Source organism: Penicillium maclennaniae (assembly GCF_028827695.1).
Source record: "Penicillium maclennaniae strain IBT 15551 chromosome Unknown utg000002l:1.0-2354659.0:1.0-2356205.0, whole genome shotgun sequence".
Lineage (NCBI taxonomy): Eukaryota > Fungi > Ascomycota > Eurotiomycetes > Eurotiales > Aspergillaceae > Penicillium > Penicillium maclennaniae.
Genome location: NW_026623214.1, coordinates 1,183,912 through 1,205,267, shown reverse-complemented (window position 1 = coordinate 1,205,267; position 21,356 = coordinate 1,183,912). Strand labels below are relative to the sequence as shown.

The window sequence follows — 21,356 nt, the reverse complement described above, 5'->3', positions numbered from 1 at the left end:
GTCCGTCATTGGCATTGATATCCCAGGGACTTGGCGCTTGGCGCAATCTTCACCTTGCGCCTGCAAAATCCCGTTTTTGAGTATAATATGCTTCCGCTCCTCCCCGGAGACCAGCGAATAATTCTGTACCACACCCGGTTCGTTTGAAACACGCGGAGGAGAAGGACTGTAAGCGCAATATATAAGACTCCCCACGTAAATGACAAAATAGGCTGTTGGATATTGAACCTGAGGATCTTATAAGCTTTTAATTTTTCTACAAAAGGCGCAGATGAGTTTCCGTAAGTTACCTACGAGGGAGTTGGCGTACGCCAAGTAATGCCAAGCAATCTGGGGAAGACCGCCAACATAATTTCGCAGACAGGCTCGTAAACACAACTACTTCCACAATAACTATTGGATGTATGCCATGATGTTACTTATTGATGTTGAAAAATGACTTGATTCATCGTCGCCAAGGAAATGATGGCGATCGAATTAGAACTCTGAGATCTATTTTTGGTCTCAGACTTCCCACGGTTCATGTCTCGCCAAGTAAGAAACTCGGGGTCCTTGGCAAGATCTGGTCTAGTTCTGCTCATACTGAAGTCATTCGGTTTAGTGCGATGTTAGTATAGCTCAAAGTGAGAAAATCATCGATTGCCAAGATCTTGGCGATCCATGCTCTCTATTGTTCGTGTAACCTTTCCACGGGCGTATTTGTTTGTTTTGGCCGAGACCGTGCCTCATATCAGCAATGCTGTTCATCGTTCTTGCCGCTTGCAGCGACTAGACCACCTCATCTAGCAATTGCTTTGCTACGACCTAAATGACCATGGAATGCGCAACATTGTGTCCTCTCATTTAGTATCAATTCAATCTAGGCATCATCAAGGACAGCTTGATGATTTTGCTTCTCATTTGGCAGGGGCCAAAGACCTGCCCGAAGCAATATAAAAGCAATCCATATGTCTTCGTCTTGTTTCTTCTGCAACAACATCGACAGACAACTATCTTCGCTCTTACAGTTCGAAGCTTTTCAGTTTCAATTCATCTTTCACAATGAAGTCTTTTATTTATATCATTGCTGCCATCCTTCCGCTTGCTTCGCAGGTGGCTATGGCCAGCCATGTTGCTGAGCCCAGCGACTTTTCGCTCGAAGAAAGAGGAGGAGGAGGAGGAGGAGGAGGTGGTGGTGGTGGTGGAAAAGCATGGGGGAATGGACACGGTAATGACCATGATCACCAGCGTCCCGATGACTATTGTAAAGTGCAGAAAACCTACTGGTATCGCAAATACCCGTGTGATTCCAGCGATGTTGTTCGCCAGTCCTACATGGGCGACACCTTTGCTCCCGTCTGCAAGTACCAGTACGACCTCCGCGACCTGCTTTGTATCCGGTCTATGATGATGCTGACAAAATCTACAGAAACTGGTACAAGAACTCGAAGGGCTGGCGGGTTAAAGAGGATTACAAGCCTTATCAGTGTAGTGAGTTTTCTTTTCCACTGCATAAAACTCACAAGAGGCTATACTAATGAGGACTGTAGACATCAACGTGGGAGAGTGCCCGTAGGTCATAGCGGATGCACGTCATTGGGCAATCTGGAAATGCGCTTTGGTGTATTGCACCTGGTCCATTGATTTCCGCTGTTTTGATTTCGTTCTTTCACTCATTACTTCAGTTCTCAATGCGTTGCTGTTTCATTGATTTTGAAGTGATCCAAAATGACAGAGTGGGAGATTGAAGATATATAATGAGTTTGGCCTTTGATCTCTGCGTTCTACATCGATTAAAAGCTTAGTCATCTCAATAAACTCTTCATTTCTTTTGCGAGCCAAATTTTTGAACAGAAATAAATCTAGCGTAGCTATCAAGCATCGCAAATACAGATAAAGAAACATATAACAGCATTACCATGGCCGAGGTCACCTAGCGCTCACAATTCCGTGTCGTGGGCGGCTCGCCGCTCCAGCGGCCCTATTCAGGCGGTTTCGGGCAACATTCACCAACCTGAAGTTTCAATCTATAAAGCAAAAGGCGCAATTCACCTTTTGAAAAGGCAATCTGGGCAAACTCACCATATATGTTTTCCGTGTTCTCCCTCGTTCACTAGTCCTCATTCTAGAATACATTGAACACAAAATGCATGTCAATAACTGTCAATAACATGTATGATGATAGGTTACTGTAAATTGTGAAACTGATTGTACCTGGTCAAAATCGGCCGCTTTACGGGGCAAGGAACCACATGATTGAAGCTTTTGGGTACCATACTAAATGTGATCTATCAATATTTGTCGGAGGTTATAAAAACCGGATTTGATCAAGATTCACACGTTTTGTATGGTCAGTGATTTTGCGTAAATTCTAACCTTTCTGCTCAAAAATCAAGTCCAACACCTGTATATGGTCATCAGACCTCGGGGCAGGTTTCCGTCGCCTTAATGCGATGTCACGTTTGACGTCTCCGGGATTCAAACTCGTGTCGTCGTTTGAAAATGAATTTCATGCATGATCGGCTGGCTGCCGACTTGTCTGTATTCTCTACTCTTTACATTTCTACACAAACCAACATCGAGTCCTGACTTCCGATTTATGAATCCTGGTTTTTGACTAAAGTTGTTGACAGTTGTCAGAGATCACATGACTATCCCGATAGATCAGGGCTGTTTCCTCTTCTTCCTTTTTCTTCCCCCCGACAACCCTCACAATACAGTGTTGTTTTGTCTCGTCTTACTCCTTCTGTACTCTTACTACAGCTGTACTCTTGCGCTCTTTTCTTTCTCCTCTGATCCTCGTCCAGCGCATGACGCGCTGACAATAGTCACTTCCTCTTTTTGAATGCAAATGGATACACAAGCCCAGATCAGACGCTCTGCGGCTGTCAAGCACCTCTATCAAAAGTTCGGGGTATCCAAGCCCTGGTTTTTCTCCCCTGGTGATCTCCAAGGCCTCGGAATTCAAACCCTCCAAATTGACGTCACAGGTGATGGTACTTTAGAATTTGACCCGTGTTTCTTTCGTCCTCACCCCGAAAGAGTCCTCCAAAAGTACCCACCAGACCCTTTCCAGATGGCTGCTATATATCCCCCCCAGACCCTTGCCTCGCTGACCAACCGCCCTGAGGTCACTTCCATGATACAGATGGAAGAGGAAACAGGGGTTAAGAATGAGGCTGCGAGGGCCACTTACAACTCACTTGAGAAGCTTCTTGGACCGGATGAGTGGCAAGATCATGCTAGAGAGACACAGTATTATATGGAATGCCATCTGGATTACGCTCGAATGGGACTACCTAATGGCTCTTCTCTCCGGAATCTTGGATCTCTACATGGTTTTCGGTAAGTGTGTCCTTTCCTTTTACGGGTTTTCTATTCCAAGGTCTTAATTTTTACTAGGACAAAACCTGCAAGTGGTGATCCTCCAACAGTTGAGGTTTGTAGTAATGAAAGGGTTTATTGGCGGATTCACGACTTCTACGAGGATTCTCATGAAAGCCTACTCACCCCACATGCGATTATAACACTTACCTCAGATGTTCCGGCAAACAATGCCAGGCACTGCCTTACTCTACATGAAATGCGAGCTATCCTGGGCATCATGGTTATTCGGACATCCCATAGACCATTCTGTAGCCACCCCCTACACCCGGTTAGTAAAGAACATTTTACTTCATTACAGCCAAGGCTCTACTGACCGGTATATTTTCTATAGCTTTTGGTTCTTTCCTACACAGGAGAAAAGCACGGAAGAATAATTCAGGCTTCGCTACATGGAGAACATTTAATTTTGCAGTTTTCCCCGCTATGGAGCTTCGCAGACGAACAAAAAGCACCGGTTGAGCTTTTCATTCGCTATCGGATAAGCCAGCTAGTCGAGGTCCCTCGATGGGAGAAGCCAAATCCTGCCATCGATTCCCTCGTGGACCCTGTTGCGTCTATGCAGCTGAAATAGCTCTTAAATTTCATGCATTAATATTGTGCGGCTTCAACTCCAAATCGAGTCACCAGGAAACGCCATGTGCGAAAACTTGTGGGACGCAATTGAGTAGAAGATGAACAGAATATGGGTGTCTTTTCAAGGCGCGTTGCCATCTCAATCAAATTAAATCCAGCGAAACCCCATGGATCCTGCATCGGATCCAAATAATGATCATCACCTATACTACTCCGAAACATGTGTGCATGGTTCATAGAGATATAAGAGTCCTTGTGGTCGTCCGTCCCTAAGGCACATGATTGTCAAGAGCTGTGTCTTTCAGGCATGGGCCAAGGAACTTCAACATAAGCATCACAGCCTGATGATAAACTATACCCTTGAAAGTGTCTCTGTCGCATACATGAGCCTGAAGGTTTGATACTGTTATGCCGATGTGGTGTGATCATAGTTCTTAACCCGTGGGGGCAATTTTGGAATCTCTAATGCACCCCACTGTTGGAGCCTTAGGCTGTAATGATATGCTATCAATAAATCACTTGAAGTCCATGAATGCTAAGGTTTTCAGCTATAATTCTCACATACACACCGTATTGGCAAGCACATCATTAGTGATCAGATCATGCGACAAAACATTTTCCACTGCTTTCCCTTTCCCTTTCCTTCTTGAATGTTGACAACTTGATTGTTTTTCGACCACATAACATGTCAACCCCTTCGACTATATTCTGCCACCTCTGCCTTCACACGTCACCACAATCTGGTCCACGCTACCGCTACCTCATAACATGCCTTGCAGACCAAAAGGGACGTGAATTTCCATAATTCAGTTCTGACCCCGCAGGCGCCAACTGTTTGTATGATGGATGTGTTGAATAAGGGATCGGCTGATGACTTTAAACGGAGATTGCTCGGAACTTGCTCGGATTTGGGCTGGTATATGTGGGCGAGGAAACAGCTAACGCTCAGTGTTGGTATTAACGATTAAACGGCTGCCTCTGGTAAACGTATACTCAAATTAAATCAAATTCTAGCAACTTGATAAAGCCTAACTACATGTGTTGAGGCTATGCAGGCGCTTCGTCCAGACCGAAGCAGAATTTGTGTCCGTAATTCCAGACTCGCGGCTTACAATAGACAGCAGATACAAAGGGAAACCAGCCTTTGCAAGAGGACGGCACAGGAAAGAGTGTTGTAAATCCAAATCTTACACATAACAAAGCCCACATAAAACCAAACCTATATAAATAATGCCAACAGTCTTCCTCTTCTTCTGTGTCTCCTCATCCCCGTCGCGTGCTCTCGCCTCTCTTTCGTTAGTCCTCTCCAAGTGCTTCGGTCCTCAATTGATTGCTGTGCGTGGTGAATTGGAAGTGGTTAAGTATCGATCACTATCGATGGTCGGCCTTCATGTTCAATGGTGAATACACAGCGTCTTCACAACCTTCCCATGGCCGTAAGGCCGATTTGTTCATGGTCGTCGTCATGATCATCGTCCGGCTCCTCCAAGGAGAACCGTTTAGTACATCATCGCAACGGCGAAGCGAGCCCCGCGCTAGTCGGACAAGATGGCATCGTAGTCCGTGGTGTTGCCAAGGTCGGTGCGAGCGACCCTATCAAGCATGGTTCTTCGCACCTTGCTGTACAGCGCACACTGGAGCAGGATATGCCTCGGCGTCTAAAACCCTTGCTCGCAAGGAGAGCGGTCTGATTTCCTTTCTTTGATTTTGTATAAGAAGTGGCCCAATCCAATGCGCATCGACCTCAATTAAATAAGGATAGATGCGTATGGCTTCGAAAACTCCTCGTATAGCTCCAAAGCCTTCCGCGTCGGTGCCTCGATCAAGCACTTCGTTCGCCGGGCCGTTTTCTCCCTCTCCCACTGCTTCTTCCACCGGTACACGTATACTGGCTCACAATCTGCCGATAGTTTGCCTTGGATAATATTTGGTTTTGGGTTCGGCTTCAACGCTCGCCACTAAGAAATGCCTGCCGAGTGTCTTGGTGCCTAGAAATGGCTGAACCGTCAGCATTGCTTTTCCTTATCTTCTACTTGTCTTCTCTTGCAGGAAAATTGTATAAATCATGTGTGTTGGCCTTGAGGAGAACGGGATAAATTCACCGTTTTCATGACGAGCGAAACCCGTGTATCGATGCATTTCCGTGCGCACTGAGAAAATAGGGACCAAGCATTGACCACATCAAGAACGTTTAATTCAAATCACCTCGGTGACTTTGAGGTCCGCGGTATCTAAGGGCTGGGAAGCAAAACACTCCTGGACCGGTTGTTAGTGCTGAGGAATTCTGCGTGTGTATTCACACGGGCGGTATCCCCTCCTCTCCACCTGTTAAAACTATGTCTTTTTGTTAGCCAAAGAGACTGAGGCATCAGCTTACAGATATCAGAAAACTGGCAAGCATGCGACCCTCTGTTGAGCGTGTGTTAGCTTCGCCCCCTTTGAGAGTTACTGGTCAATAGCGCCACGAAGAGGCCCACGCTCATAGCTGTTGTTTGCATGCTCAAAGGCTGCAGACGGCCTTGAGCAATTCTGGAAAAACCCCTCCCCATAAGGGAGAAGAAAAAGAAACAAAGGAACACGCTTTCAACTGGGAGGAGGAATTCCAGTGTCATTGGTACCCCGGAAGTCACTGCATCTTCATTGAGATGCTCCAACCCGTAAAGCTTGCACAAGGAGGCCCTTTTGAAATGTACCAACATCTCGTTCATCGACGGTCAAGGAGGCACTTGTAGAGCGTACCGACATCTCGTCTACCGATGACCAAGGAGGCGCTCGTGAAGCATGCCAACATATCATTCATCGACGGTCAAGGAGGCGCTTGTGGAGCGTACCGACATCTCGTCTATCGATGATCAAGGAGGCGCTTGTGAAGCATACCAACATCTCGTTCATCGACGGTCAAGGAGGCGCTTGTGGAGCGTACCGATATCTCGTCCATGGAAGGTATCAGGTCGAAGCATCTTAACCGCCATATCGCCCTTGTCCCTTATTACTGCACCCAGAGGGTCAAGTCAAGTATGATGCTCAATCCAACCAGAGACACGAAGGCAAAAGCCCATTATGATCAGGGCCAGGTCCTGCATATGGGTCTTCTTATCAATAAGCCACGGTCCATACTCCTGCATGGTGAGGAATCTATCCGCAGAATAATTATTCGAAGCCCCAAGCTCGCCTTTCAGAAATTTGGGGTAGATATCCTTCGAGGTATAGCTGGCGAGCGTTAAGAAAATCTCTTTTCGGTTTTGCGAGATCAGGAGGCGGCTATAATGGCTAGTTAGCGCAGAAGGTTTCGAAAGGTATTCATCTTACATACTTGGAAAAAGGATACTCCCGGTTCTTGCTTTCATCACACAAGATCCATGCCACCATCTCTGCACCTTCCTGCCACATCACCTGAGGAGCGTTGCGGTGATTTCGCTCGGCCGCCTTTACCTCTAGGATTGCAAAGGCTTCGTCCTTACCGATAGCCCTCAAGTAGCCATCGACATGTGTGGTCATGTCAATTTCACCAAAGGACACAGCATGGAACGGGTTACGGTGAGCAGACCATTCACAGCGAATATCTGGATTGAGGCTCAGCGTGAAGGCATTCAGCAGGTTAAGCAGAAAAAAGTTCACCTCCTCTTCTGCATCCGTTCTGGAGAACCTGGCCCACGGAGTGTCTTCTGCTGGCGTTACCCTCGTGCCTGCACTTGCCGGAGTGCTGGTTTCATGCTGGGCATCCTCAGAGCTGCCTTCTACCGGAACGGAAGGCCGAGGGCGTAGCTTAGCCCGTTCAAAAGGCGGCTCAGGCGACTCGAGCGACTCGTGCTTTGTCACTTGTAGCTGAGCAAATTTCACCAGCGCAAACATCCCCAGCAAGTCCTTGTCGGGACGGATATTGGTCTCGACCTTCGAGAACCATTTTTCGAAGGTGGTATCAGCCTTGATGATTTTCTTGGCTTCAGCCTCCGAAGAATAATCATGCGGGAATATTTCAATCGCCTGCACTTCAGGTCGGATGATTCGCATGGTCAAATACTCCTTAAAGGTCACCTTCGATCCCGAGCTGAGAATCTTCAAATCGTTTGGACACTTGGTCAGGACTTTGAGCGTCTTTGCTCTCGCTTTCCATTCTGGAATGGTTCTTGGAAGATTCGTTTCGATTGATTCGTCCTGCATGGCTTGCGGTGATACGATTCTGAACCAGTGTAGGATGGTAAGTGAGTGGATGGACAGAGACTGGGCAATAAATTCACATCAACAAGTGAAAAACGCTGCCTAAGGTGCCAGGAAAAAGGGTCGTTTACATATGGACGATGAAGGGGATGAGATACGGAAATGAATTGATCAAGCAAATGGAAGTGGACACTCACACCACTGATGGTATTGATAGGCAGCTGCAGCTCTGTGGGTTCTGAGCTTAGCTGTCGTGGTGACCTTGGAGTAAACAGTTGAAATTACCCTCCCCTCCTGAACTTTTTTCTTCTTCCGTAACCACCACCCCCGGTAGAAATTCCTCTCTTTCTTTGCGCCGCAAATTCTTTTCCTTTTTCACTATGAGTACCGAGAATAAGGAAGTCGCTGCTGTGGTAAGTATGACACTGATTACTACATCCTCCGGGACTGCACTCTCTGGATTTTCCCACGCGCAAAAGCCACAAAGCCTTGCTCTTCCCACAACTAAAGAGAGAGGATCGACTCAAATTCAATTGAACCAATGTCTTACATGACCGGATCCCACCATGCTGCGACGTATCAGTGTTACCATGACCTGGAACCCAATATCTCCAACCCCAACCCCCGCGGCCCCATACCAGACAGCAATCACTTCACAACGTCTGGATATTCTCACAGAACGATCTAAATTATTTGTTGGCTCACGACGTTTCATTGACGCTAAACTTCCTCTCCAAACGTGATCCATCGGATCCAGCACGCGAGGAACGAACATACTGAAGGAAAGACTTGATATTTACTGATCTATAATAGAGTGAATGCCTGTTTTGCCCTGGAAAACATAGCCCTAGCTATTGTCCCGTCGTCCTCGCCGTCGGGGCGGCGAACGCGACTTCGCTCCAAGTTTTGGGGAGCGCAGGCACTCCCCCAGCGCCCCCTGGCCCCCGCCGTCGCTGGGCCCCGTGCTCACACGGAGGCAGTAAGTCCAAGCATCTCTCTCAGTAGACATTCAGCTGCTGCAGACGAGGATATTGATATGAATGGTATTATAAGCAGAAAGCCCGTAAAAAGGCCAAGCGCGCGAGCTACAAGGCCAAGAAGAAGAAGCGGGAACGAAAGTGCGCCCACCATGGCAAAGGGAAGGGAAAGAAATGTGAGCTCTCTTAGTAAAGCTCCGCTGACTGGTGGGCTTATGCTAACTCAATGAAAGTAGCCACCACTATGGCCCCTGAAGAGGGCGCCAATGCCGAGTCTTTGGGATTGGGGGAAGTGGAGAGCGGTAGGTCTTTCGTTACACCGGATTTTTCTTCTCCTCGTGAGGCTTGCTCAGCATTCCGTGACGGCCGGTCGGAGTCCGCATACGCATATCGAACCTAGCTCTGGTCAAAACTTGATTTTCCTTTGTTCAAGCTGTGTTCATCGGTTCATGGCGAAGGCGATATGGCGTATGTCTGTGATAGGTCCGCCTCTGTGTAGCCACGGAAAATGCAAGAATCTCGTTGAACAAACCATGATGCACCATCCAAGGGCGATTGGTAGACAAATATGAAGCACAATAGGCTAACATTAGCATAGACGACCCGGAGCCCCCACAAATTACAGTCCCAGTACCCGACAATGTGCCTTCTGACCAGCAAGAGGTTAGTAAGATGGGGAACTATACTGTCAGTTTGAAGCCCAGTGCCGATGACTGGTATAAAATGGATAAGGAAGATCGAGAGGCGGAATCCTGAAATTTTTCCAAAGCTTAATAGTGTAGCCTTACGACTTACGATATTTGATATCATCAAGTAATATCACCCATAGCTAAGTGCCTTTCAAACATTATGGAACTTGAGTAAGGTGCGATGCACAATCTATGAAGCCATTGTCACGGATCTACTACGAGTTGCCTCATCAAATCCTTTGTACTTCGCACTACCCATGCCCAGTGCGACGATGTTCTTCGCTCAATAGTCCAAGCGAAGAAGAGTCTGGTTCCAGGGGCTGAGTCTCATGGAAGTCTTATTCGAACCCCCCAGGAAGCTTCATGTGAAAGCCAGAGAAATTCAATGCATTGCCAAATGATGCTGCAGCAGCTATCTTGCAAGACAGCAGACAAGAGAAAGTCTGATTAGACCAAAGCAGTGACCGAAGCCCAATGGTAAGAGTACACAAAGCTTTCTGGTGGCTACCATTTCATTTAACTCCAAGGTAAGTATGCACGCACGGGCATCTGGTTTATTATTTGACTCCTAGCATATTCGGCGTCAAGCTGGAGAGACTTTTTATTTGGAGGACAAGTGTGAGTCGTTTTCAACGGACAAAGTACCGGGTCTGACATATCAGCCACCTCAGGAGGCCAGGCATTTAGCTTGATCCAGTCTTGGCTTCGGGCGGTAATTGGGCTGACCTGCATGGTTTGTCTATGAAACGGGGTGGGTCTGTTTCCCCCCTCTTTGTTAATCGGGCCAGGCGGGAATCAAAAAAGAAACGAGCCTCGCAAGGCTTCCATTTGAGGCGCAAAGCAATGTTTGATCTGGCTGGCGCTCTAGCATGTTCCGAAAGCACCCATGGAATTTCGACATCCAGTAGTCACGAGATTATTTATTGGATTTAATGCCAGGTCCGCCTCGTCAAATCCCTGATTACTTTCCCATCGTGAAAAATTCTACTCTCGATTTGCTTGAGCCTAATAAAGTATCCATCGGCCTGGGGTGATGAAGTTATATATACAGGTATGGATCGTACGAATAGCTCTCTTTGTGCTTTATAGTTGATGGGATAGATCCTCTGGCGCTGGCGGGCAAAGGACTATCTCCTTCAAGCGCTCTCCGCTTATTTCGTTCTGTGAACTGACTTTCATCTGGAGTTGTGAGTTTTGCGACGTGGAACAGTGCTGAAGTTGGGCATCGTACCATGTGTGCAATTTTGATTCCTTCCTCTTTAGCAATCAGACTCAAGTCTCTCCGCAAGCGATTCTGCATTTTGGTGTACTTAGCAGACTTTGTCCAATGATAGCCAGTCCATATCAGAACAACCGCATCAATCCCTGGGTATCTGTAGAAAGAGACAGTCTGCGGTGTGGGAGAGGCGAAGTATTCCGCGAGAGAGTCGGGCTGAACTTGTTCTTTGGAGCTTGCGAATTGGATTTCCTCCTCTGGATAATCAATCATCTGCGCGAATGATAAGGTCTTAGCTCTCCGGCCTTTCATTGCTCAAGTGACTGAATGTGGGGATTTTTACGAGTTGAAGTAATTCACACTCTTGCAGTTCGCGGAGAGAAGTCTTGGCGCGATCGTCAATCAGCCAAAGGGGCTTGTTCACTCCTGGCTCACTTGGTCGTGGTAGGGAAATAGTCTTGGGATCCGATGATTCTGGGGCCATAATTATTGTACCTTGCTCGGTCGCAATTGGACAAAGCGCTGAGGGGTGTGTGAGAATTGAATGGAGGCGGAGGCGGGAGCTGGAAATGAAGTAGTCGTTGCCGTTACTGGGGAGGGCCGGGCTTATTTATGTGCCCGGGCACCTTGCTGACACTCTGTTATTACACAGCCTCTAGAATCACTTGGAAAAAGAATTTCATATTACGCAAAGTAATGATAATGAAAACATTATTCTCATTTGATCTCCAGCGTAAGCATTTGCGCTATGATATCATCGCCGTCACCATCTCGCTTGTAAATGACGGATAGAAAAGACCAGCAAATGGTATGTTTTTAAGCTTGATGAGAATGGATTCTGTTTTTGTGATTCAAGAATTGCCTAGCCAAAGGCTCCCAGATTCACAACTTGATAAAACTCTATCGTGAGGTCATAGACCGAGAACAAAAGCCCATCAATAGAGAAGAGAGAAATAAATACATGCACAAAGTGAGCAAAGTACTATCATTGGCATGCCACTGATATGTTGTATGTAGCCTACGCCTCAGTATAATGTTGAATCGAGGCTCCAACAAACCGAAAGCCTACTATGCTATTGTAGCGAAAGCCGCCTTGAAACCCTGTGGATCGTAGCGCTCGCTTGGCTTACACAGAGCCTTAGCGAGCACATTGAGAAGGTCGTCGTTACCACTGAAGACTGCATAGTTTCTTGCCTTCAAAAGGGTTGCCACGGTTGCTGCCGAAGGCCACAGAGTCTTACCATCAGGCTCAATGAGATCCTTCCACAGCTGGAATCGAGTGGTCGAATCCCTGAGTTCTGAGACTGACATGACCATGAAGCTCATAGCGATTGAGAATGTGTCCACCTTGTAGTCATACGTTGTACCTGTATCCGATTTCATGGCGATGATCTCTGCAGCAAATATGTGAGAATTGGAATTATTGCAGGATCAAAAGAGATTGCATACCTGGGGCAATGTAGGATGGTGTGCCGACATCGAATTGGGCAGAGGAGGAGGTTTCTCTTGATTGATCGAAATCCATGAGCTTTAGAGTATCACCGTCTTTCAGGAAATTCTCGGGCTTGATATCACGATGAATAATGCCTTCACTTTGCACCCCAGCGACAGCATTCAGCATCTGTTTAAATGCTGCGTTTATCGAGCTTTGATCCGGGTAGGAATCGAAGTTCGTTTCCAGTGAGCCTTCAGAAATATAGGGCATGATCGACCATCCGTAATTTCGCCTTCCTTCCGAGTAAACATAATCGATCACAGCAAGCACGTTTGGGTTAATGCTGCATTTCTTCTGCAGACTAGCTCCATAAATGACCTGATTCGCCTCGCCGGAGCTTCGCTTGGTAATAACAGTCGGCTCAGGGTATGGATCAAGTGTTGCCTTATTGATTACCGCAGCGACTCCTGCGATTTGCGCTCCCATCACAAGCGTATAGCATTCCCATGTGAGGGTTTTCGTGCTCGGGTCCCACTCTGCCATTGTCACATCATCTATTTCAGGTACCTCCATCTCAGCAATGCTTTCCTGCATGTGTTGCCATCGTCGAAATAGGTCCCAATTCAGGATGAAATCCGGCTCGTCGCGTTTGACTATTCGGGCTGGCTGGTGTGGGACAGCAAGACTGCTTTCCAGGAGACAGCACAAAGCGGCTGAAGCAAGAGAAAAATTCTTGATTAACAGCATGTTCGCGGGACTTCAAGTCAGAAAATGCCGAACGAGATAGTAGTAAAGTTGTTGAAGAGGCGACATTATAGAATTAGCGTCCCGATCTCTTTTATTATCAGGACATGAGATTTCATTTCCCGTTGGCCCCCAGAATTACCCACCAGAAGCGCTTTTGTGCGAAACAGTCTATTGCAGGTCTTACTCTGACTGATAGAATTAGTCGTCAGCTTACTTCCCCTGATCGTCTCTCCGAGTTGTAAACTTTTTCGGGCGTATGTTTCGTGGTGGATCCTAGTGGCAAATATAGCCAACTATTCAGGAACCGAACCAGTCAACTCGACGACCCGGTTTCCAATATAGTGACACTGGACGCCTAAGAAGTGAGATTGGAAGATCTTAAATCGCATTAGGTTTAATTGGATGGATCCAGAGATGGGGGCGGAGATTGCTGGAGGTATTGACTGGCACAGCTACGGCAAGGACCAGACGACATTAAGCTTTGCAGTTTGACATTGGCCCCGGAAACACAAGATGGCCCGTTAGGTGGAGAGCCTAGACGCTTGGCTCAAAGTATAATTGCAGGTTTTGCCGGGCGAAGCTTATGGTGGCTTGTGCTGATGAAACTCGCCCCCACATCAACACAGTACCTGCAGCGGGACCTAGCCTTTAGCCCGGTGTGAGTTTGAGCACTAAACAAGCCGTATAAGGCTCACCAGATAGACTGCAATACATGTCACTGGCCCGTCTGCCGGATTTAATAGACCCATCACTCGATACTTGGCCCCGAACAAAGAGATTTATAAAAGGGCTTGTCTCGATCTCCTCCATCTTTGTTCTTAACCCATAACCGCAAATTGATATGGTCAATATGCTTCCCAAAAGAACTGCATTGTTAGTTGTCTCCCTCATGCAGGGAGTCCACGCAGACTGGACTACAACAATTACTACTCTCCTTACCGTGTCCCACGGGCTTGCTCCTGTCGTGGAATTTACCACGACACCTTCCCCAAGTTTGTCAACGCCTTCGATTACTCCAGCCTCTTCGACACCTTTGAGTAGCTTTGACAGCAAGCACAGTTATCGGGAACAGCTCATGACGGTTGTCACAGTCCACGATGGCATGATACCTGTGATCCGCTACAGCCCTGTGCATTCAACTCAAGGCTCTACTCCTCTGGTCTCCTCGAGAAGCTCAACTTCATCCAAAATCTCTTCTACCAGCGCCAGCAACACTGCTATCAGCACGTCGAGCCCCAGTACACCCGCTTCCTCAACGTCTATATCCAGCACAACGGCAAGCTCCACGCGACTGATCCCAAGCTCAAGTCGCTCGTATTCATCGAGCACAAGCTCTTCTAGCTCAGTTGTCAGCGGCTCTAGTAGCCCGATTTTGATCATTTCCAGCTCCAACCCACCCTCGAACACAGCTTCACCTTCTAGCTCACGCTCGTCATGGTTATCTAGTACCCCATCAGTGAGCTCATCCATCTTGACTCCCAGTACAAGCGGTGTTTCTTCTTCTACGGCTTCATCACTTTCTTCGTCTGGAAAAAGTCAATCCTCTTCCGCAACGTCATCAACTATGAGATCTTCACCCTCAGGTGGTCTGAGCTCATCTCAGCAGCCGTCCTATACATACTCGTCGGCTGACCTCTCGGGTGCTCCATATCTCGACTCAATGACTCCAAGCGGTAGCGCCTCGGCTACAGAATCTGCAATCCTTAAGTATGGTGCTACAGCTTCCCCATCTGCTCAGCCTTGGGGCACTTTGACCGTTCTTCCCTCGGGAACTGTAACCGGAACGACGGCAAACTCGGACGCTACAAATATTGCATTTTTCTTGAAAGGCTTCTATAACAATATTGGCCAGCTCAAGACTGACCCTGGAACTTATAAGAGCAATCTCGAGGATGTCGAGAAAGAGTCCGAGGATTACCTGTCGAAGGTTAACTACGTCTCGAGCAAGTCTCCTTGCTCTGGGTCTCTTAGGAAGAGATCCTTGTTCGGTGCTATTGGAAGCCTCGCCTCTAGTGCAGCCAATGTTGCCACAGGCGCCTTGGATGAAGCTACAAGCATTGTGGAGGATGCACTTAGCTGCATTGGGCCAGTCGCCGACAGCATGATCAAGACCATTCCAGACGATATATCTGAGGTCACAGATGATGTCGAGGGTACAGTCAAGAAAGGCGCTGAGTATCTGAATGAGATCAGCGATATTGTTACCGATCTGGAGAACAAGTTAAAGGATGACGAGAATGAGAACTCCTCTTCTGAGTCTAGATCCTCGACCTCCTCATCAACTTCTTCCTCCTCGTCTTGCACCTCAAGCACAACCTTCTCAGACTGCACTACGACGACTATCTTGGTTCCAACATACTCCACTGGGAGTGATGGTTCTGCCTCTCCGTCAACTAGCACATCTACAACAGTTACTTGCAGTACTGTGACTGCCTGCAATGCTTCCCCGACCTCCATGGTCACCACTACCACCAAGGCTGGATCATGCAAGGTCAGGAGGACCACCAAGCTTGTAGCTACGTACTCGAATAATCCTTCGTCCATTCCCTATATTCCAGAGTCTTCGTCCACTAGCTCTGGCAGCGCCGCCTCTCCCGGCTTGGGTGGCTCTACTACCTCAATGGCGTCTTCAACTTCACCACCACCATCTGTCGGAACATCAACAATCAGATCCACGGCCTCGTCATCAGGCTCAGCAACAAGGTATTCATCGATGGCTTCTTCTTCTTCTTCTTCGGAGGCCTCATCTACGTCGGCAGTGCTCTCTTCAGGAGCGGCCTCATCCTCCAGAATAGCCACATCTTCCGGAACAAGCTCATCTTCGAAGGTCCTGTCATCATCGGCAACGACCTCGCCATCTAAAAACCCAACTACTTCCATCTCGTCAACACTCTCACCGACCGCTACTTCTTATATGTGTTTTAACCACGGAGGGCCCCAAGTTAGCACGCCTTACTGTGAATGCTCAACAGTCACCGCGGAGCAGACCTACTGGGCTACAGCTCCGCTCATCTCAGGCAGTGCTGGCAGTACACCAGCTTCCCGTCCACGGTCACGCCAACGCCGAGCTCCACTCCAACGACGCCTACTGCCACTCCCGTGCCCTTTGTCACCACCGGAACGGATGGCGAAATCATCTCTTATCCGTCGCAAATCATCACCGACTCGGCGACAGAGGGCGTAGGCACACCTGTGACATTACAAACCCCATCGCCCACCCAAACCAGTGGTAATGATAAGGGCTCAGGCGAATGTCACAGTATCGACGACGCTTGTACAAGAGCCTATGTGCAGTATGAGGACGACACAATCTACTCGTCGTACACATCCTACACGGCCAATATTGAAAGTGGTATCATCGTGGATGCGACGTTCGGCGAGGCGGGATGTGCCGCGATGTTTACCTGCGATAACGATGACTATGGTTTCGGCATGACGGGCCGCCAGATTAAAGCTGCGTAAGTCAATATCCCTCAAACATTCCGTAGACTCATTCTGACACTTCTAATAGCGTTGAGTATATGTTCGAGAACGACAGTGTCAAGAAGTGCGGATCCACGTATCTGTCAAACTTCTGTCATATCACGCTCAACTACTGTACCAGCTGCAAAGCCACACAATGATTACTTGTTGATATGGAGCATGGTTAGTTAGTTTCGCTAGAATTTAACTTTGTCATATCAATGGCCGTCGATTTTTTTTTCGCACGTTTCTCCATTCATTTGGCTATATTGACGCTCCAATCGCCAAGGTCGTGTAGTGAAGCCGGAGAGATAATGTGGTATCCTTGCCAAAGTCAGACTTTCTTGGGGAAAAAAAAAGGCATCGAATTGGCGATTAAGCTGCTTCGGGACTGGTAAATCAGTCGGCTAAATTTCCCTGGCAGGGCCTCCGGAATCGCTAGCCCATTAGTCTAATCCTAATCGAGCTATCATTCATGAGCAGCTTACCAAGATTGGATGCTGTCTACAATTAGCAATCGCCTAGCGCAGGAACGGAGTTTGGAGCCGATGAACCATCTGTACTTAGCGAGGATTAAGACCAGGCGGAGTGGAAGATTTCGGGTTGCTGGCAAGAACTTGCATTCGGTCCTTCATCCTTCAAATCCTTTTTTTCATTATTCTTCAATCACATTCGTTTGATCACCCTCTATAGCGGGGTACGCGTTTTCAATGAGAGCTCCTCTTTCGCTACTGCCCCTTGCCGGGCTGCTAGCACAGAGCATCTATGCCCAGGCGAAGGACATCGAAGTCTGCACTCAAGTGACCCGGCAGTACATCACTAATGGTGACTTTACTACCGATTCCGATTGGACTGCATCAGAGGACTACACCATCGTCACGAAATCTGGATCAGACAGCGGGTATATGTGAGTCAAACAATTTTGCCGCCTTTCTCGTCATAGCCTAACTGAAAATAATAATAGAGATATCCCGTTCACAGCCGATGACTCTAGCTCCACCACCGTGTCATTCCAGCAAGCCGTGTCCGATATCAACGTTGGGCCCTATTACCAAATGGACTTTTACTGGGATGTGATCGTTCCCGATGACGATTTCCGTTGCGACTTGAGCATCTATGCAATTTACGACGATAATTCCAGGTATATAACCGGTGCCTATAGAATCGATTCAGCAGGAGAGTCTGGGTGGACCAATGTGCTCGGACAATGGCAATCTACCGCGACTGACATCACGGTGGAGTTTCAAGCCGTCTGCATCGGTGGTTCTGGAACTGTGCGGTTCAAGGACATCTCCTTTAAAGGTCCTGAAATTGTCTGCACCTCTCAGTGTGCCGTCTCCACGCTCAGGACCTCCGGTGAGCTCATCCAAGATGGGGATTTCTCACAAGATGACTTCAATGACTACTGGAGCACCGCAGGCTACGCGTATGCGACCGATGATGATGCTCCGGGTGGTGGTCAATGCATGTAAGGGACGGCAGCATACATTTGGAAGGTCAAGCTAATCCGTGCAATAGGTTTATCCCCGGCGAGTATGCATACTATGAGTTGAACCAGACCATCGCGGATGCCCAGGCTGGCCAGACCTATCATGCTAGTGCGATGTGGAGGGTGATGTCACCCGTGGCCAACGGAGTGGACATCCCAACTTGTTCCTTTGACTTCAAGATCGTCGATCTCGAAAATGAAATTCTCCTGGATCTTGCCCATATGACATACAGCCTGACAACCACGGACAGTGGGTGGATGTCTGTCAATGGCACCTGGAACGCAACTGTCTCGTCGGTAATAGTCGACATAGTTGTTACATGCACGGCCGACGATTACAACTACCTTCCAAACATGGAGATCGCAGATGTCCATTTCAATCTCCAGACGGTAAATTGTGTGACTCCTTCATCCTCGTCCGTGGCCAGCTCCACGCCGTTCAAGTCTTCGGTCAGCTCGACTCCTTTGATCCGCTCAACTCCAGTCTCTCCATCAGTTTCTGCCCCTCCTACTCCGGTCTCGACACCGTACACCACCCCTGTCACAGTTCCCACCACGATTCCGATTTCTATCCCCCAGTCAACTCCTGTCTCCTCTGTTGCTATCTCTTCGTCCGTCACCGTCTCTTCCGTCTCCTTAGCCTCATCATCTCGCTCCTCGGCTCCATTGCAGTCTGCCAGCCGCTTCTCCAGTTCATCCTTGACAAGCTCTGCAGTTTCGAGCTCTGTATCCATTACTACTGGCAAGCCGTCAGTCTCCGGGACATCGAGCTCCTTGCCAGCAGGCTCTTTGGCATCAGTTCCCACGGCATCAGGGTCCTCCCCGACTGGCTCGTCCTCATCAGGGTACATAACAGCTCCAAATTCCATGCCAATCAAAGCCTCTGTGTCTTCTGCGCGCTCCCATACGGATTGTTCGAGCACTTCTACCCAAACATTGAATCACTCGACATCATCCTCGATTACCATCCCTGGGTTAGGGCAGCACTCAACCATAGCGCCATCTACACCAGTTGATAGCGTGACGAGCTGCTCATCAGGACCGCTAGCATCGGCTCTGCCGACGTCAACGTCAGCAAACGATCTCACGATCTCTCAATCGGGGTCTCATCTGACCACGTCCACGGTGTTTACAACTCAAACAAGCACTATCACAGCGTGCCCATCAACCGTGACAAACTGTCCAGCCACAGCTAAGACCACATATGTGATCACTGAAACGATCGTGGTCTCAACTACAGTCTGCCCTGTTACCGAGGCTGAAGGATCGCCTCCAACTGCAACCCCAACTTCATCTGATGGCTCATACACCTCCACAATCCTGACGACCCGAACAGTCACAACAACCTTGTGCGCTGCCACAGTAACCAATTGCCCAGCGCGCTCCCAGACGACCTATACCAGCATTCAGACCGTGGTCGCCGGGACTACTGTCATTACTGCCGGACCCCTCCCGACAATTTCGGACTCTACCCACACGGAAACGGGCGTGGCGGTCACAAAATCGACTGCCTCAGCTAATGAGCCTGAGAGCGCTAGCTCTGTAGGCTACGAGAATATCGGCGCAGGGACCGCTACCATATCGATCTTACCAGACATTACTGGTGTCCCAGCGTTGAACACTGTCTCTATAGGGAGCAGTGTCTCCGATAGTACTGCTGCCCAACCTACCACCAGCAATGAGGAGGAAGTCGCAGGCTCTCAAGGTCATTCCGCGACTGTCACTGGTGTAATGGCAACCACCACAGGCTCAAATATTGACTCTGGAGCTACTCCTGTGTCTACTGCTGGCTCCGTTACTTCCTTTGGTACATTTTCAAGTGGCATGGGCTCGAATGGCAACGGTGGAGCATCGAGCGCTCCCTCAAGTCTCTCTCGTGGTTACGCCGGAGCTTCACACACTCCTAGCACTACCAAAGCAGCGGTAGCCTCCTCTACATTAGCTACGGCTGCTAGCGCTTCTTATTCTTATCATTCCACAGCTACATCGATGGTTCCTGCTTTTAATGGCGCTGCATCTCTCCAGGTCGCTCAATCTGGCTTTTTGGGCTTGGTTGCATGGGGTATTGCCGCTTTCCTTGTATAGCTAACAGTTCAATGATCTCACTTCAGAGAAAACTGCTGTGTGTTTACATTTCATGATATTCTTGTATACAGCTACATTTTTGTTCACCTTTTGGACTTCATCTTTTGATTTTTCTGACCCCGGTTTATGCGGCTGATCACTCTTTGGATAGGCCCTTTTCACGGTCTACTTTCCATTAGACCTACTGAAGTCCGTCCGGATTTAGCGCTAGACATTTCTATAATATAAACAAGCTTAATTTAACTATTTCATCGCCGAAGGTCCCCTTGCTGGCTATAATTTACACGGTCAAACGTAAGCCCACGCTGGGACTACGTTCGCAGCCGGAAGAATTGGAGCCAGGTCACGCACGAGGAGGATGGGGCAGTGAATAGAGCTGAACCATGAAAGTCGAACTTGGGTGTAGTGCGCGAGGTTCTCCTATTTTTGGACAGTAGAGGAATACTTTGATGTAAGGATCTGAGTACCACCAAGCGGGTGAAGAGTGTAGAAAGGTGACACAATCTCAGGACCTACTTGCAAAGGGCTACATGCGTCGAGCGTGACAATAAAGAAATAGTCAATGAGTGGAGATCTTTCCCCCGTGGGCGGGATTATAAACAGACTGACCCGCCGCAGACCCACGTTTCGGCGAGGCCCAATAGCCCTGGAGGCTCCAACGACACGTGACGCTAAGGTTTGCGAAATTTCCGACCGTCAGCGAGGCTTTTCTTCGCTTCATGTCGAGCTGGCCGAATCGATCTTGAAGCGGGTGATCAAGTCAGTTATGGCAGTCTAATATATGGTTGAAAGCCCTGACAGTTTCACGGAGGTGGTTACTGGACGATCAGGAGGTGTTGGCGGGAGCTGATTATGCCGAAACCCCAGTATGACATCCACGTCAGCGAAGACGCGATGGATGCCAACATCACTGCGACGTCCCTTTCTTTTCAGCGTTGCTACTTTTTTTTTGCTCGTCGCTATCGCCATTGAATCTCTTCGCCAATACTCGAAGCACAACCATGGCCTTGTCCATCTCAAATCATATACGCTGCTCGGGCAATTCACCTCGGGCATGTATACCTATGCTCCGACGGCCTTTGCTGTGATAGCTGCAGCATTATGGAATGTCTGTGCCCTGGATGTACTTCGCCTGGAGCCATACTACCAACTGGCCAAC

The 21,356-nt window shown here is 48.4% G+C and overlaps 10 protein-coding genes across 10 annotated transcripts; 6 read left to right on the top strand and 4 right to left on the bottom strand.

Moving 5' to 3' along the window:
- Positions 1-1,041: 1,041 nt before the first annotated feature.
- N7477_001679 (uncharacterized protein) lies at positions 1,042-1,444 on the top strand (the record flags this gene model as incomplete). The annotated part of the gene is made up of 2 exons (XM_056963342.1): positions 1,042-1,335; positions 1,409-1,444. 2 exons carry the CDS (start codon positions 1,042-1,044, stop codon positions 1,442-1,444), a joined length of 330 nt encoding a protein of 109 aa, XP_056826261.1.
- A 1,386-nt stretch (positions 1,445-2,830) lies between these two features.
- N7477_001678 (uncharacterized protein) lies at positions 2,831-3,937 on the top strand (the record flags this gene model as incomplete). The annotated part of the gene is made up of 3 exons (XM_056963341.1): positions 2,831-3,324; positions 3,382-3,418; positions 3,779-3,937. 3 exons carry the CDS (start codon positions 2,831-2,833, stop codon positions 3,935-3,937), a joined length of 690 nt encoding a protein of 229 aa, XP_056826260.1.
- Positions 3,938-7,239: 3,302 nt separating this feature from the next.
- N7477_001677 (uncharacterized protein) lies at positions 7,240-8,100 on the bottom strand (the record flags this gene model as incomplete). Its single annotated transcript, XM_056963340.1, has 1 exon — positions 7,240-8,100. One exon carries the CDS (start codon positions 8,098-8,100, stop codon positions 7,240-7,242), a length of 861 nt encoding a protein of 286 aa, XP_056826259.1.
- A 538-nt stretch (positions 8,101-8,638) lies between these two features.
- On the top strand, positions 8,639-9,830 carry N7477_001676 (uncharacterized protein; the record flags this gene model as incomplete). Its single annotated transcript, XM_056963339.1, has 5 exons — positions 8,639-8,757; positions 8,911-9,076; positions 9,151-9,250; positions 9,308-9,376; positions 9,673-9,830. 5 exons carry the CDS (start codon positions 8,639-8,641, stop codon positions 9,828-9,830), a joined length of 612 nt encoding a protein of 203 aa, XP_056826258.1.
- A 2,217-nt stretch (positions 9,831-12,047) lies between these two features.
- N7477_001675 (protein kinase family protein) lies at positions 12,048-13,161 on the bottom strand (the record flags this gene model as incomplete). The annotated part of the gene is made up of 2 exons (XM_056963338.1): positions 12,048-12,373; positions 12,429-13,161. The coding sequence occupies 2 exons, from the start codon at positions 13,159-13,161 to the stop codon at positions 12,048-12,050; spliced, it is 1,059 nt and encodes a 352-aa protein (XP_056826257.1).
- A 1,140-nt stretch (positions 13,162-14,301) lies between these two features.
- N7477_001674 (uncharacterized protein) lies at positions 14,302-14,631 on the bottom strand (the record flags this gene model as incomplete). The annotated part of the gene is made up of 1 exon (XM_056963337.1): positions 14,302-14,631. One exon carries the CDS (start codon positions 14,629-14,631, stop codon positions 14,302-14,304), a length of 330 nt encoding a protein of 109 aa, XP_056826256.1.
- A 94-nt stretch (positions 14,632-14,725) lies between these two features.
- Positions 14,726-15,534, top strand: N7477_001673 (uncharacterized protein; the record flags this gene model as incomplete). Its single annotated transcript, XM_056963336.1, has 2 exons — positions 14,726-15,361; positions 15,424-15,534. 2 exons carry the CDS (start codon positions 14,726-14,728, stop codon positions 15,532-15,534), a joined length of 747 nt encoding a protein of 248 aa, XP_056826255.1.
- A 174-nt stretch (positions 15,535-15,708) lies between these two features.
- On the bottom strand, positions 15,709-16,041 carry N7477_001672 (uncharacterized protein; the record flags this gene model as incomplete). Its single annotated transcript, XM_056963335.1, has 1 exon — positions 15,709-16,041. The coding sequence occupies one exon, from the start codon at positions 16,039-16,041 to the stop codon at positions 15,709-15,711; it is 333 nt and encodes a 110-aa protein (XP_056826254.1).
- Positions 16,042-16,122: 81 nt separating this feature from the next.
- N7477_001671 (uncharacterized protein) lies at positions 16,123-16,784 on the top strand (the record flags this gene model as incomplete). Its single annotated transcript, XM_056963334.1, has 2 exons — positions 16,123-16,619; positions 16,673-16,784. The coding sequence occupies 2 exons, from the start codon at positions 16,123-16,125 to the stop codon at positions 16,782-16,784; spliced, it is 609 nt and encodes a 202-aa protein (XP_056826253.1).
- Positions 16,785-17,333: 549 nt separating this feature from the next.
- Positions 17,334-20,197, top strand: N7477_001670 (uncharacterized protein; the record flags this gene model as incomplete). Its single annotated transcript, XM_056963333.1, has 3 exons — positions 17,334-17,530; positions 17,567-18,091; positions 18,142-20,197. 3 exons carry the CDS (start codon positions 17,334-17,336, stop codon positions 20,195-20,197), a joined length of 2,778 nt encoding a protein of 925 aa, XP_056826252.1.
- Positions 20,198-21,356: the final 1,159 nt, after the last annotated feature.